The sequence below is a fragment of the Erithacus rubecula genome, assembly GCF_903797595.1.
Source record: "Erithacus rubecula genome assembly, chromosome: 10".
Classification (NCBI taxonomy): Eukaryota; Metazoa; Chordata; class Aves; order Passeriformes; family Muscicapidae; genus Erithacus; species Erithacus rubecula.
In genome coordinates this window covers 27,948,146-27,962,621 of record NC_136662.1, presented here as the reverse complement: position 1 = coordinate 27,962,621, position 14,476 = coordinate 27,948,146, and the positions used below count along the sequence as shown (strand labels likewise).

At 39.8% G+C, this 14,476-nt stretch overlaps 1 protein-coding gene across 5 annotated transcripts in view; it reads left to right on the top strand.

Annotated features, from left to right (window-relative positions):
- Positions 1-14,476, top strand: part of CEP350 (centrosomal protein 350) — a 69,223-nt gene that overhangs the window by 16,721 nt on the left and 38,026 nt on the right. For 4 of the 5 annotated variants that reach the window (XM_079313955.1, XM_079313951.1, XM_079313952.1 and 1 more), the window contains exons 8-16: positions 2,101-2,214; positions 5,451-5,594; positions 6,386-7,026; positions 7,381-7,502; positions 8,763-9,811; positions 10,391-10,544; positions 11,609-11,772; positions 12,648-12,837; positions 14,162-14,382. In XM_079313955.1, coding sequence (XP_079170081.1) covers positions 2,101-2,214; positions 5,451-5,594; positions 6,386-7,026; positions 7,381-7,502; positions 8,763-9,811; positions 10,391-10,544; positions 11,609-11,772; positions 12,648-12,837; positions 14,162-14,382 — 2,799 coding nt within the window. The remainder of the gene's footprint in view (positions 1-2,100; positions 2,215-5,450; positions 5,595-6,385; positions 7,027-7,380; positions 7,503-8,762; positions 9,812-10,390; positions 10,545-11,608; positions 11,773-12,647; positions 12,838-14,161; positions 14,383-14,476) is intronic. The other variant, XM_079313953.1, reaches the window with a different exon arrangement.

The following is a 14,476-nucleotide window of genomic DNA, read 5'->3' as shown; positions in this document are numbered from 1 at the left end:
TTAATATGTGTTTGCATGAATAAGTACAATTTCCTGATTTAAAGGACAAAGCCCACTTTTGGTTTCTGTTTTCAAATGTACTGCTGCAAAACACAATCTTTATTCATCTTTCACTCTGGAAAACTACAGTACCATTGGCAGCTCTTTTCTCTGTGTGAGCTGGAGTAGGATGCCCAAGTGTGGTTTTTTTATTTGCTAGGCTGGTTACAGTGGAGTGCTGTAAGCTTGAATTGCCTCTGACTGACTTAGTTGGGGGAGAGGGAAGAGATCAGGTGAATACAATGGAAGGGAATGGAAAATAAAATCCCCAGGGAACCTCTAGTTTTGCAGTATAAGAGTTTATTTATTAAGAATGACTTCTCTCTTTGTTCAAATCATGTAAGACTGAAGGAAAATTGAGATTTAAGTCTGTAGGTATGTGTAGTAATAAAACAATTTGTCTTTTTTCCATGTACGACTCAATAAGTTACTGGGGACTTTTTATGGAATCACTCATTAAAAAGTAGTTCAGAGAGAAGAGATGCTCCTTTTCAGTAAAACTATTTTGCAAATATACTGTTCAGATCAGTCTGTGAAATAAATGCCAAATTTCCACAGACTTGTAATCTACTCTAGGATTTATTTTTTTCATTTTGGCAAGCATAGCAAGCTGTTTGTAGAAATTCAGGGTTTTTTTTAAAGGCTTCGTTGAAGAGATCCATTTAAAAGGTATTTGGATCATGTGTCTGGTGCCTACAAAAGGAAGGAGCTTTGTGTGTGTTGATCCACACTCCTGTCCTGATGCCATGTGTAGAACAGCTGTTGTGGAACGTGTCTCCTTTCTGAGGTGAAAAGATGATACTGAATAGCTGATTGCTAGTAAACAAACACTGTGCTGCACATAATACATACTGTAAATGTATTTTTAGGTTGTCAGATTATCTATCCATGTGTTACTTCTGTATTAAGTTTACAGCATGTGGTGTTTCTGATGTGTACAGACAGTTGTATCAGAACTGTTCTTTGCTCTCTAGTGCTGAAATTATCTGTCATATCTCAATATCTACAGCAGCACTGTTCTTTACAACAAAAAGATTTTTATGTATAAGTATAGACCATTCAGGGTATCTTCATCTTTGTATAGCAGTTAGGCTAATGGATATTGTAGGGACCCCAAGCTTCCAGTAATTTTGTCTTGAAGATGTTCAGGATTTGCCATACTAGAACAGAATTGCTGTAATAGGAGAGGGGTTGGAAGCAGGCTGTACTCTCCTGGTGACAGGAAAGGGTTGTTAGTTACTAAAAGAGGTGAGGGGGAAGTTAACTTTCTGCAAATGCAGTTACTGAGGCCTCTGGTACTTAGTGCATTGATTGCCTTACCTGCTCATGTTGTCAGCCTTAAAGGCAGCTAGAAAATTTGTAAGGAAAGGATGCTAAGGTTGAGAAAGACTGCTAAAATTCCATTCCTATGTCTTTGAAATATAACCTCCTCTGATATATATATGAAATATAACCTGCCTCTGATGCTTCCTATGGACATCCATGAGAGAGTGAATATACGTGAAATCAGGGCTGTAAATGTTTGCATTGGCATCTAAATAAAGCTGCAGATCTGCCCATGGTGGGGTGCATCTTGGTTGTTTTAGGTTGTCTGATCCCATTCTTTAGAGAGGAGCAACCAGAAAACAGTGGTAAAGAAGCCACAGAGTTCCTGATGTGCTGAATGTTCTGTCATGCATTAATGTGGAAGCAGCAGCCCTTGTGTTCAGGAACTACATGTCCTTGTGGAACATTAGAGCAGTAAAATGCAGTATCTGTAGCAGAAGAGAACCAATAGTTGCTCACTTTAAACTGCCAACATTTCTTTTAGAATTGAAAATTAACTTTGTAAAAGATGTTGTGGCCTTGCTGTGGTTTCACTGCCTTCCAGTGTGTAGGTAAACAGACCTTGAAGATTTTGAAGTACTGGACTGGAAGTCATTGATCTGGGTATATAATCTGGGAAAGCCAGTGAATTCTGTTGTGTTTCTCTGAGTTCTGGTTTTTCAAATGTTGAATCAAGCTTGCTATTCTGTGTTCTCCCCTGTGGGATATCACTTAACAGCTTTTGTTTGTTTTTAGAGGATTCAACAGTGAAAGGAAAATCTAGTGAGAGAAACAAAGAGAAGAAAGCAACCAGACCAGTGCGAAAAGTGCAAAAACTGGCACGATTGCCAAGCCCAGAGTCCAAACAAGGTGACTATTTCTGCTGTAGAGGGAGGATTGTTACATGACCTTCAGAGATGAGTTTTGTCTCAAGAAAGAAAAAGTAAAGTGTATTGCTTCAAAAGCCTTCTTAGATGTGCAGCAGTGCTGTGCCAGTGAGCTTGTACACTGTTCTGTACTGCATTGGGGGTTTTGTTTTTGGTTGGTACCTGTGTGCAGTTTTTTTGTGGTTTATTTTAATTATTTGCCTTTCCACTTGCTGTGTGCACCTTAAGGAAACTTCTGCCAAGTATGAGTTTCTTGTGGGGAGAGGTATCCTTAGGTATCTGTCAGGGTAATGTAGACAAAAAGAAGCAGTAGCTCTGCTCTGGATCTTGTTTTTGTTCAGCTTATGGTGAATCTGACTAGAGCCTGACCCATGGCTCAATCAGCACTGCTGAGACATGATATTAAAATCAGTGCCAGTGGGACTTGCCAAGTTGCTCCCCTGTCAGGTAAGGAGGGGCTGCAGTTAAAAGTGTTGTCTTGGATGATTTCTCAGTGGGGAAGCAGAGAACAGGATGCCCTTGGTTCTTTTCTGGTTGTTGTTCTTCCACGTTTCAAGTTGTTGCTATTCTGCACCTTCAGTTCTGGCTGAACCCACTCCTGGCTTTTTCAGTTGGTGGAAGAATGTAAACATACATTCCCTGACTGGTCTTCCAAATCTCGATATTTTTAAAGAAATGTTTATTTCTTTTACCAACTGAGAACTTGTTTCCTCACTGTTGTCTGACAATTCCACTGATTATTAAATACAATTTAATTATTTAGAGATGATGATGCAAGCAGGTTATTCTAGAGCAGTCCCTTATAGAAGAAAATAAAATTAAACACATATGGAATTCTGACAAAGCTTCCTAGTTTTCCAGTAGTGTGAATCTTTGATATTGGCAGCAAAAGAATTAGGAAGACTTCTAGATATGTTTCCTATTTGGTTTTAGTTTTCATACAAAGTAAGTAGCATTGCCTGCAGTCATACACAGAGCAATTTATTTTCTTTAAATATATGCAAGTTTAGGCACCTTTTGAACCCTTCTTAAGATTTTATATTTCTCCCTATGTAGAGTGATCTGTAAACATTGTGAATCAAATAAAGCAGCTTTAAAACTTATTGCAAAGGATTTTTAGAGAGTGCATATGTACTTCTGCATGCTGTAAATCCTGCTTGTGAATATTTTGTGGTAAGGAATACAAATACTTCCAGTAATAAGCATGGATTTATTCCTTCCTATGGTGATCAATCCCTACTAGAGGAATCACACTCAGCTGTCTTATGTATTTATGACAATTCCAAGTGATGGAGGAGCTCAGAGCACAGGACAACCCCAACAATCCACCCTGTGCCTGAGGACATTGTCCAAGCACTTCTTGAGCTCTCTCAGTCTTGGAATTGTGAGCAGTTCCCTGAGGAGACTGTTCAGTGCCCAAAACCTCTGAACAAAGAATCTTTTCCTAATATCCAGCCTAACCCTCCCCTGAAACAAGTTCAGGCCATTCCTTCAGGTCCTGTCACTGGTTACCAGGGAGAGGAGATCTCTGCTTTCCCTTGTGAGGAAGTCCTCTCTGCCTTCAAGGGAGTCAACAGCTGTAAGCTCCAGCCCTTCCATTATATACAAAGCCACCCTCTGTTATAATAGATTAAATGTGTGGAAATAATGGCCATAAATCCCTGGAAGACAAGAACCAGTTCTTAGTAACATATCCATGCTAGTCCATCCTCCTCCAGTCATTGCAGTAAGAAACTGCTTACCATGGCCAAGGCTATTAATAGCCATGGCTTATGTTCTGCCCCGTTGGCGTGTTTTAGTTAAACAGCTGACTTGAAATGGAAGATGACACTTTACACTGGCTCTTCAAACACACTCAGAACTAACTGAGAGCAGTGAGTTCTGCAGGAGAGCTCCTTTGGCTGATGCCTCTGTTTCAAAGAGGCTTGGAGTGACATATTTCAAATGACAGCTCTTTTATAAAATACTTGGATAATTTACAATGCAGGCAAGGAGTTCTTCTAGCAAAGGGTTGAGTAGTGGGCTGCAAACTTCTGGATTAAAGTAATAACAAGGAAGGGAGTTGGAAATTGAGGACTTAGATTGCCAAAATAATTAATCTGTGCTGGATTTTGCTTGACATTGTTGGTATCTTGTCTTCAAAGTGCTGTTGGGCCCAGTACAATGCCTTTTTTCTTTGGCTGTGGTGATCTCACACTGCAGTGGCTGGGTTTCTTGAGGCAGAGCACTTGAAGGTAGAGCCTGAAATGGAATTGTTAAAAATCAACTGCATATTATATATTCAAGTTAGGTACTTTTCTAGCAATTAAATACCTCTGAAAGGTTTGATTAATTTACAGATCATTAATTATCTGAATTACCTAAATAAATTTCCTTTTTTATACTGTGTTTTTCTCTGAAGCACTTTTAAGGTCGTTATTAAAAAAAAATATTAATATATTGGAAGTTAGTGTGTTGAAAGGTGAGTTAAATAAACCTATCATTTAATCTACCCAATATTAGGTAAAGATACCACCATAACAAATTGTTATCATTTAATTATATGTAGGATGATAAAATAATCCTAGAACATTTTGATTGGGTTTTTGTCACCTGCAAGGTATTCTCTCCTTGAACTAAGTATCAACTAAAAGGGTTTATTCTTAACTGTTTTCAGCTGGAACAGAAGTCCCAACTAAGGGACAGTGAGTTAGCATTGGTGTAAAACATCTGCTGCTCAATATTTTTTAACCTCCTCACAAGATGTATATCTCACCAATTAATAATCTGTAAAAGCCTTTAAAGTAGTTTTGGGTTTTTTTCCTAGAGTATTAGCTCATGTTATTTTGATAGAAAGGTTTTCATATCTCACCTTTAATTTTGTTCCTATTATTACAACAACTGAGTTGCTTTTATGTTTTTATTTCTTATTCTCTGTATTTGAGTGGTGGTGAACAGCTCTAGAAATATTACCCTTGTCCCTAGTAAGGCTTGTTTGTATATTTTAGATATGCATAACCCGTTCTTCTTTCTAAAATCAGTTTTTGTAGGGCTTTAATGTGCTGAAGTGTGGTTTGGGTGTTACACTGGGACATCAGTGTTCTAACTGTGTAACTGCAGCTGTACCACTAATGCAAAATTAAATTGATCAGAAATGATGAATGGCTGCAATGAATGTTTCTTTCTGATATCATGGCAAATCCTCTAGAGCCTGATTTTTATTTATTCTTTATTTTGCAGGTGGAAGCTATGTGATAAGTGCATCCTCCTGGCGGGAGGGACAAAAGCTGGTAAAAAAGATCCTGGGTCCAGCTCCCAGAATAGAACAGGACAGAAGAGCTGTATCCAGTGACAGAACAGGCCGAGAGAGAGCTACCAAGTCTGGTATGTTGTTCTTTTATCACTGGACTTACTTCATTTTACTTTGTTACATAACACTGCATGTCTGCAGACTTCTGAGATAGAGTGTTCTGAGCTAGAAGTTTCTTTTCAAAATAACTTCTATTTTTAGCCTGGAATTTGAGGGAGATGGGGGGGAAATTTTCCTCAGCCACGGCTGGGGTGCATAACCTCTGTTCCTGGGTGCATTGTGGACTTTTTTGGTGTCATGGTTCCTGCACATGGGACTTGAGGGGTGGTATGTGCTGCAAGGGTGCTTGGGGTATCTGGAAAAGATGAGATAGGGGCTGCAACCAAAAAATTGGACCATCTGCAATCTGTCTTTACCTCTTGAACCCAGTGGGGAAAGGAATGGCTAGCAGTGGTTCACAGGCCAGATTAATTTTCCAAGTGTGCTGTATATAATCCAAGATGATTGATTGAACATCCCAGTTTAACAGGAAAGGTGGTTCTTCCAGATACAGTATAATGTCATCCATGTGCATCAGAAATATTCATTATTCCTCCACCAGCCTTTTTCAGAATTTATCCAGAATCTCAGATAGGACAAATAAGGCATGCTGGGAACTGTTGTGCTTCTTATGCCTGTGAGGTGGTGAGGCTGGTAAGAGTAGAAAGGCTCATTCTGAACAAAGGCTGCCACGTTCAGACTGTGACACTGAATGAAGCAAAGACCTGTTTTCAGTGAGATCTGCCCTCCTGCCTCATCCTTCTTTTTACAATTGTTTTTTGCAAATTTAATTGGTACCTGACATATTTAACCTCTCATTCTTTAGCAGGCTGCATTGGAAGGACAGGTTCTGATTCCAGATTGGATGTTGCCCGTAAAAGCTCTACAAGAAGTTCTGAAAGGTCAAGAAGTAAAGTACGGTCTGAGGCCAATCTGAGAAAACTGGAAGCTGATAACCAAGCTCATGCCTCTGTAAACAAGGATTTCCTGCCCATGGAGATACGTGGGATTCTTGATGACCTGCAGTTGGATTCCATGAGTACAAAGCAAGAGGCAGATGGGGAAAAGCAGAATCAAAATTCGGTTTTGCCTACTCAAAATATGAGGAGCCACAGTCCCACCAAAAGGAAACCAGACAAGGTAGCAGCCAGTGAGGAGCCTCAGGTGATCTCTAAGAAACGCCACTATGACAGTAATGAGGTTCGTCAGTACATCATCAGGCAGCAGGAGGAGAGGAAGAAGAAGCAGAATGAAGAGAAGAAAGCACAAAAGGAGGCAACAGAACAGAAGAACAAAAGGCTTCAAGAGCTCTACAGAAAGCAGAAGGAGGCTGTTACTAAAGTGAAGAATGTGCCTCCTCCTGAGCCTTCAGCAGCCAAACGGTTACAGGAAACCTATTCCAAATTCTTGCTGGAGCGAACACTTTTAGAAGAGCCACCTCAGCTGCCTACAGGGCAGGAAACACAGGTACTGCTGATTGATTCACTGGCTTAATGTCTTGCAGTTGTTTGCAGGAATAGGAGGTGGTATGTTTAGGGAGGTTGTGATTTGTGCTGTTCTGGTGGTTATCAGTTGAGGAAAAAAAACCAAATCAAAATGTGTAGCTTTGCTTAAACATAGTGATTTCAGTGTGCAGCCTCTTTGCTAGTGGCTGCTTTTTTTTGCCCAGCAAGGCCTACTAGAAAATTGATTGAAAATCATCTTTCTATTTTAAGAGAAGCTGAATTCTGGATATTAGCCTCTTCAATTGTAATGAGGCAAGAGCTCCTGAACTTTGACAGACTTTTGTAAATGTATTTTTGTGGTTGTCTTCATCTCTAGCCCAGACCTGGTTATCAACCATCTGGGGAATCTGACAAAGAAAACAAGGCTCAAGAGCGTCCTCCGAGTGCATCTTCCAGCAGTGACATGTCGCTTTCAGAACCACAGCTGCCACTACTGAGGTAGGCAAATGGGACCTTGGGAGAGAGAGGAAAGTGCCCCTGCTTTCTTCTCTGGGAGGTGAAAATAGCCTTGGCTCTTGATTTCCTGTTCCAGTGAGAGTAATTGGCTTTACATCAGTTACAGCATTTTCCTTGCAGTAAAGAGGAAGCTGATGCAGGAAACCATATGAAAATTTTGGCTATGGCTAGTTTGAGAGTGTGTAAATAAATAGTGAATGGTGGTTGTTGGTAATGTTTTGTTGGCATCAGTGGGATTTGTTTTTCATATAGGGCACTCTTATTTCCTCTGCCATTGCCGTTGGACAAGTGAAGCCAATCGTATGAGTGTATCTGTTCATTTTTCTTATTTGGTTTGCTCAGTGTTGCTGTTTAATCCATTGTCTTGGATTCAGCCATTAGTTGCTCTCTATGAAGTACCAAACACCTCTGCTTCTGCTTGGAACTAGCCTTTCCCAATTTATTTTCATGCAGCTTTCCCAATTTTGTATCTTTCAGTGTATTATCAAAGTTTTCTTACTGCAAGTCAAGGTGCCTAACCAAACACTTAGATGTAAGAAACTAAAAATCCTTAAGTTCTTTGGGTATCCTTAATATCTGTGTTGTGCAAGTGTCTTCATTTTTAACTACATAATGAATGTCTGCTTCTTAAATGTATACTTGCTTCAGTATCTGTACTCTGACTTAGTAAGTGCAATGAGACTTTTTCACTTCTGGAAAAGTTTAAGGAAGCCATGTACAACTATGTGTAGAATTAAAAGATAAACCATATAGTAAATATTGTTAGTGTAACATCAAAGAAGAAATGCAATTGCTAATAGTAGAGGAGAGATGAGACTCACAGGACTGTATCAGGTATTCAGAGACCCTCATAGCAATCAGAGTAGAAGTTTTTTTGGAGGACTTTCAACGTGTTCTAGTGTTTTGGACATGGGCAGTTGATAAAAAAAAATTTTCTCCCTTTTGGAGTCAGGAAGTTTTTGGAAAAGACTTACTGCTAACAGTGGAAAACCTCGACTTGTTACACCCCTAGAATGAAGAGTACACCATCAATGGCATTTCACATTTGGGAGGTGCTGTGTTGTTTGGTTTGTTGGGTTTTTTTACTAAATAACGTGTATCTGTTTAGTGTCCCATTCCCTGCCTCTCTGATTCCACCAAAAAGTATTTTGTCCTGAAAATAAATCTGTGGCTACAATGCTTTAATCTAGGACATCAATATTCATGTGAGTCATCAATGTAAATGTTGACTTTTCATTTCAGGAGCGATTTGATGGAGCCTCCATGGGTACAGCCAGACAGGTTGAGCCCAAGAGTCCAGCTCCCCCATCCACAAGCTCTCTTGGGCTCAAGTGGAGGCCCTTGTTCCCAGCTCTGGAGTCTGGAGCAGATGGACCTTCTGTCAAAGGAGTGTGATGCAATGTTGGCAGGCAAGAGGAGCCATTCTGCCCCTGTGGGGTCCCTGATGCCTCAGTCATACCTGAATTCATCTGCTGCACAGGAAAACCTCTTAGCAAAACCTTCTGCCAGCCATTATAAGAGCAAATTAGATCGCCTTGAAGCTTTGAAAGCTACAGCTGCTTCCCTTTCTAGCAGGATTGAAACTGAAGCAAAAAAGTTGGCTGGTGCTGGTATCAACTATGGTACCATGTGGAACTCAGAATTTATGCAAGAAAACCACGATGAAGGACGGTGGGCAAAGGCTGTGAGTCCTCCTGTGAGGGAGGAAAATGAAAATACTTTTTCAGCCAGAATTCAAAGGATGTTGGGTGCCTGCGTGTCTCATACAACCTTTGATGACAGCCTTCCTGGGGTAGGCAACCTTAGTGAGTTTAAAAAGCTCCCTGAGACTATCAGACCTCTTACTGATGTAATCAGCCTTGGATTGAGGTCTCCTGCTGCTAACAGGCATGAAGGGGTCCTGGGACATTTATCCAAGAGGCAGACAGACTCCCCAGGGCGTGAGAACCAGGCATATCCTCTGAGCAAAGCTGTTACTCCTCATGAGTCCAGCATTGACTCCATCAGTGAAGGGCCTCTCCTGAGTGATGAAAACCTCTCAGAAGAGGAAGGAGGCCAGCACAAGCAGCCACTGAAGATGTTGGAGACATTAAAAGAGAAGGATTTTTGCATTCGGGAGAGAAATGCTTTTGAGCCCATAAAGGAGTTTCAGAAAGCAGCTGAGAGGTACTCCCCACTTTTCACTCAGACAAATGACACACATGGCAAGGGGCCCTGGGAGGAACTAGCGAAGGGAAGTCCCCACAGTGTCATCAACATCTTTGCAAAGAATTACCAACTTCATGGAAAAGGTAAAAACAGAAACATTTCTCAAACCTCTTGTGAATTGCTATTTTCCCAATCTTACTGCTCTATGCACTTCATACTTCACAGTTAAGGAACGTACTTTCAGAGGTCTCAAATGTGAATCTGTGTAAGACATAACTTACAACTGTCTCATGCATTTTGTACAAATTTATTCCTCCTTTTATGAGTATTTTGTCTCTGACCTGAAGCTTCTCATTCTGAGGAGGAATGTTTTCTGAGAAGTTGATTTTTGTCTTGTGGTTTTTCTTGATTCTTTTTACCTTCTTATTATTTTTTTAAAAGATGACTGCATGAAATTTTCTGCAGGTGACTCTAAAGCACTGTGCTCTTCAAGAATGTTTTGGTTGGAATATGTTAATGAAGTAAAGAATTTGATAATTTACAGAAAAAAAGGAAGACTGCTTGTTACTTTGTAGTTAAAACTGCCATGGGACAGCAATACTGCTCTTCTCCTGATGACTTTGTGTTTGAAAACTTGGAGCATTTTAACTCCTGTTAGCTATTTGATATATGTTTGTATTTGTTGTAATTTTTGTCCTCTCCCTTCTCTCTGCACACTTCAGTGTTTGAAGAACGGCCGAACGGAGGCTCTGCCCTTCTGCGCCCTTTGCTCCCTGCCATGAGCCCTCCAGAGAGTGTGGCTTCTTACGAGGAGGATTTTGCCTCTTCGCAGGGAAGCAGCACTCTGACAGACAAAAAGATTTCACGTGACCTCAGGTAACTGTCTTAGGCTTCCTAGAAAAATAAAAAGTGCAGAATTCAAGAGAAAATAGTTAATGTAAAAATTTTTTTTCGTAATATGCTGGGTATCTTTTCTGCTGGACTGTACTATACTAGTCAAAGTGAAGAAGTACTTTCTTAGGACTTTGCAGTTAATATGGCAGCCAGCATAGTGCTAGAGTCCAGTATTCCTGTTCCCTGCCAATCTTTACTGTTCTTTATCCTGGACAGGTAGGTTTAGACAAGATTCTTATCCTTTGTAGTCCATTGAAAATTAGTTCTGACTTGTGTGGCTACAACAATGCTCAGTTGGGTAGTCTTGTATTTCAGAAAAAATAGAAAAACTATTTCTAAGTCTGAAAATGCCATCAGTACTTCAAAACATTGTAGTAAATCTGCAATTGCTTTCAGTAAGCAAAAGTCAGTCCATTAGTAATGGATACATAAACTGTAAGAATTTTTAAAAGCTTTTGTTAAGATTAAAATTTGAAGACTCTAGATCCTAGACTCTCCATGTCTACTACCTGGCTTCCTGAATTTTCCAAGACCCTCTTTTTTCTAATTAGCTGTATTTATATTTTATGGGCAATTTGGAGGAGAGGTGACAAGTGTGTTTGTGCCAATGATACTTAACTTCAGAAGAAAAGAAATTAAAAGGCACTTTGCACACTTAAAATGTTGGCTGTAAAAAACTTTCTGATTAAAACTTCCTTCTTCTGTTGGTATTATTTAGTGTGTGATGCACTGATGTCTCCTTTTGTAAACCTTTATTGAAAATTGCTCATATTTCAGGTAGTTGATGTCTGTATGCCTAGAGATTATCTGAAGTGCAGTCACATATTGAGTCATTCTTGTGTTCAGGTATGGAGTCAAATAGGTCTTAAGAGTTAAAATTGGAGAGGACAGTTGTTATCCATCTTTTAGTCTTTCATATTATTGAAAATATGTTCAATATCATATCAAACTTTCCGATGTCTTAGCTGTCATAGCTTTTAATCTCAAAACCAATGCTTTTCCTAGATGGGCTGGTCCTTAATCACCCCCCATGTGCTCCTTTGCAGTGTTGCTGGCAGCAGCAATTCAAGCATTCAGGAGGAAATTCCCAGCAGGAGGTCTCCCCTTGAGCCCCGATCTGTGGAGCTGGGGTCTCAGCACTCTTCTGGACCCCGGTCTGCAGCGTCTTCCCGCTCGTCTGCCTCCTCTAGAAAGAGAGGGAAAAAGGAACGTAAGTGCACTACTTAGCTGGAGGTATCCTTTCTTCTGAAGGCTTGTCTTGCAGTCCTGCAGATCTGGAAACTGTAATTAATACTGATAGAATGATTGATTTATTCCTCCAGTGTTTCCTTCTTTGTTTCTTCTTGACTTTGGTTATGCTCTGATCTTAAAATACAGTAAGTTAAAGGTAAATAAGCAAGAGGTTGTTAACAGCATTGAAAAATTTCCTTTCCTAAACCAACCTTCTAATAAATCAGTTAATTTTAATATTGGGTGGGAACTATCCTTAGATTCTCTACTAAGGAAATGCCAATAGGCTTCTGAGTTATGGTCATGTTTGTGAAGGTGACAACGAATTTTCCTGAATGTTTTGTTTTCAGATCACAGTTGGTTTTTATCAGTGCACAAATTAATAAATACATTGGTTTCTGTGGTAACGTGTACATTACAAAAGCATGAAGAAACTTGAGGCTTGGTACACTCATAGTATATAAGCAATGGATAAAAAAAATCTAGATTTTAAGCCAATAGAAACATGACAAAAGTAGGATTAGGCATTCTAAATTCTCTTCCTATTTTTTCAAAACTCTTTACTTTTCTCCCAAAAAAGCTAGGCTATATTCTGATTATTAGTAGTAAAGAATTAAATATATACTTTCCTTATTTAAACTGATAGTGTTCTGAAATGAAAACTGAGTGACAGTTTCGGCAGTGAACACAATATACAGAAGTGAACTTCATTGCCAATTCTACATTTCTTGCTTATTGGATCTATAGACTTCTAACTCAAAGGCTTCTTTAACTGGGGAAAAACTTCTCAATTCATTGTTTTGGGGCTTGCAACATAGAATCAAACAAACTTTTGACACTGTTGTTATTTCTTAGGGTTGGACTCCTTCAATGGAAGTTCTCACCACTTTTCTGTGGAAGAAGATAAAATACTGTCTGAATTAGAGAGGGGATCCCAACATTCAAAAAAATCCTTACCGAGTAGCAGAGTTTCTAATAAAGAGCAGGAGCAGAACCCAGATACAGACAGCACACTGGAAAACTTGTCTGGGCACTCCCTGATGAGGTAACAAAATGTTATAAGACTATGCAAATGTTATGATGCTTGGTAGTGTTACTGTCTGTGTCTTTGGATGTACAAAAGGGGAGTAACAGAAATGGTCAAATGTTAGTAAGCTATGCATGCAGAAAATATTTTTTCCCTGTGTTTTAAATATGAAATGTGGTGTCCTGTCATGTTGAGTACCTTAAGCATTGAAATAGAGTTTTTGTTTCCCTCTTCTGGAAAAGGCCTGTTAGAAATGTGTCAGGGTCTATTCAACCTGTGCAGTCACCTTTCTTTTTTCAGTAGATACGCAGGTGTTTTCACTGTAGTTGTGTTCAGCTAATACTCACAAAGCCCACCCAGCTGTGTGAGTCGATGCCTTTTGAGAGATGAACCCATCCTTGGAAAATAATGTATTAAAAAAAAAAAAAGAAACATATCTTTTCTGTTGCAGCCTCTTTTTGTCTAGCTAAAAATGCAGTTTTTCTGCTAATTGTCCAACAAAGGTGTTCGTGAAACACTCAGTTTGCACTGCACTTTTTTCTAAAAAGCATCAAATAATATGAGTGATCTGTCATTTTATGTTGGTTTAGAGGAGTTCTGAGCTATTGGCTTCTTTCGGTGACTGTTGGTGAAATCCTGTTTTGGGTTTGAAAGGTCATTTGACCTCATAAGATGTGCCAAGTAAAGCAGAATGTCTTCCCAAAGGATTCAAACAGCCACTGTTAATCCTCTTCAGCTTAATAAAATCGAAATAGTAAATTTAAGAAGCATCTGTATAATTTTCCCTGTTCAAAAAAGAAGTATCTTTTCTCAAACAGTGTTACCATAGTATCTTTTGAATTGTTCAAGGCAAGTTTTGGTCTCTGTTGCATTTTAGGAGAGAAGTCAAGATTCAGGGCAGTGGCTTGCCACAATCCGTTACATGTGCTGATAGTAAACTTTTCACTTTTTAAAATGCACGTACAGATGATTACATCCTTTCTCATGCCAGGCTCCTAGCAGGAGGCACTGAAACTGCTTGTCTGGTCATGTAGAACATGAAGATACTGTGTTATTTTTTTTTAAGAATTATGTGTATGTGTGTGTATGTGGTAACTAGGCTTAATACTTGGGGAAAAACAAGGTGCTCTAGAAACTTAACTCTGAACTGGGATTCAGGGACAAAACCCATCTCGTGAGGCCATTTCCTGAAGACAGACTGGGCCTGTGCAAACTGAACAGACTGTGCCCTTTGCATGGATCTGTTTGTGTGTAGGAAGAAGAACAAGGTTATTACTTTATTTTATGAAATGGCTGGACTAGGAGAATTGCTGACTCCTTTTGGTTTTTGTTTCACCATCAGTTTCTCAGACAAGGGAAGACCCCAGAAGACACCAAGTTCCTCCCCTTCTCCGGGCTCCCAAAAAAAGTTGCAGTTGGATTCAGGAGGCAATACAGCAGAAAGAGTCAAGTCACCTGCTGGCTTTTCTGGAGGTACAGCCCCAGGGCTGAGGCCAAACGTGGCCTTCCCTGACATGGGCCTGGGAACCAGCAGGTCTGCAGCAGGAGCAGCCTCAACAAGCGGTGAGTATTTGTAAAAACTCTGCTGGAGCCAGAGCAGCTACAGTGTTCTCTCTTGAGTGTTTGCTGTGGGTGCTGAAGTGTGTGAGGGTGAGCA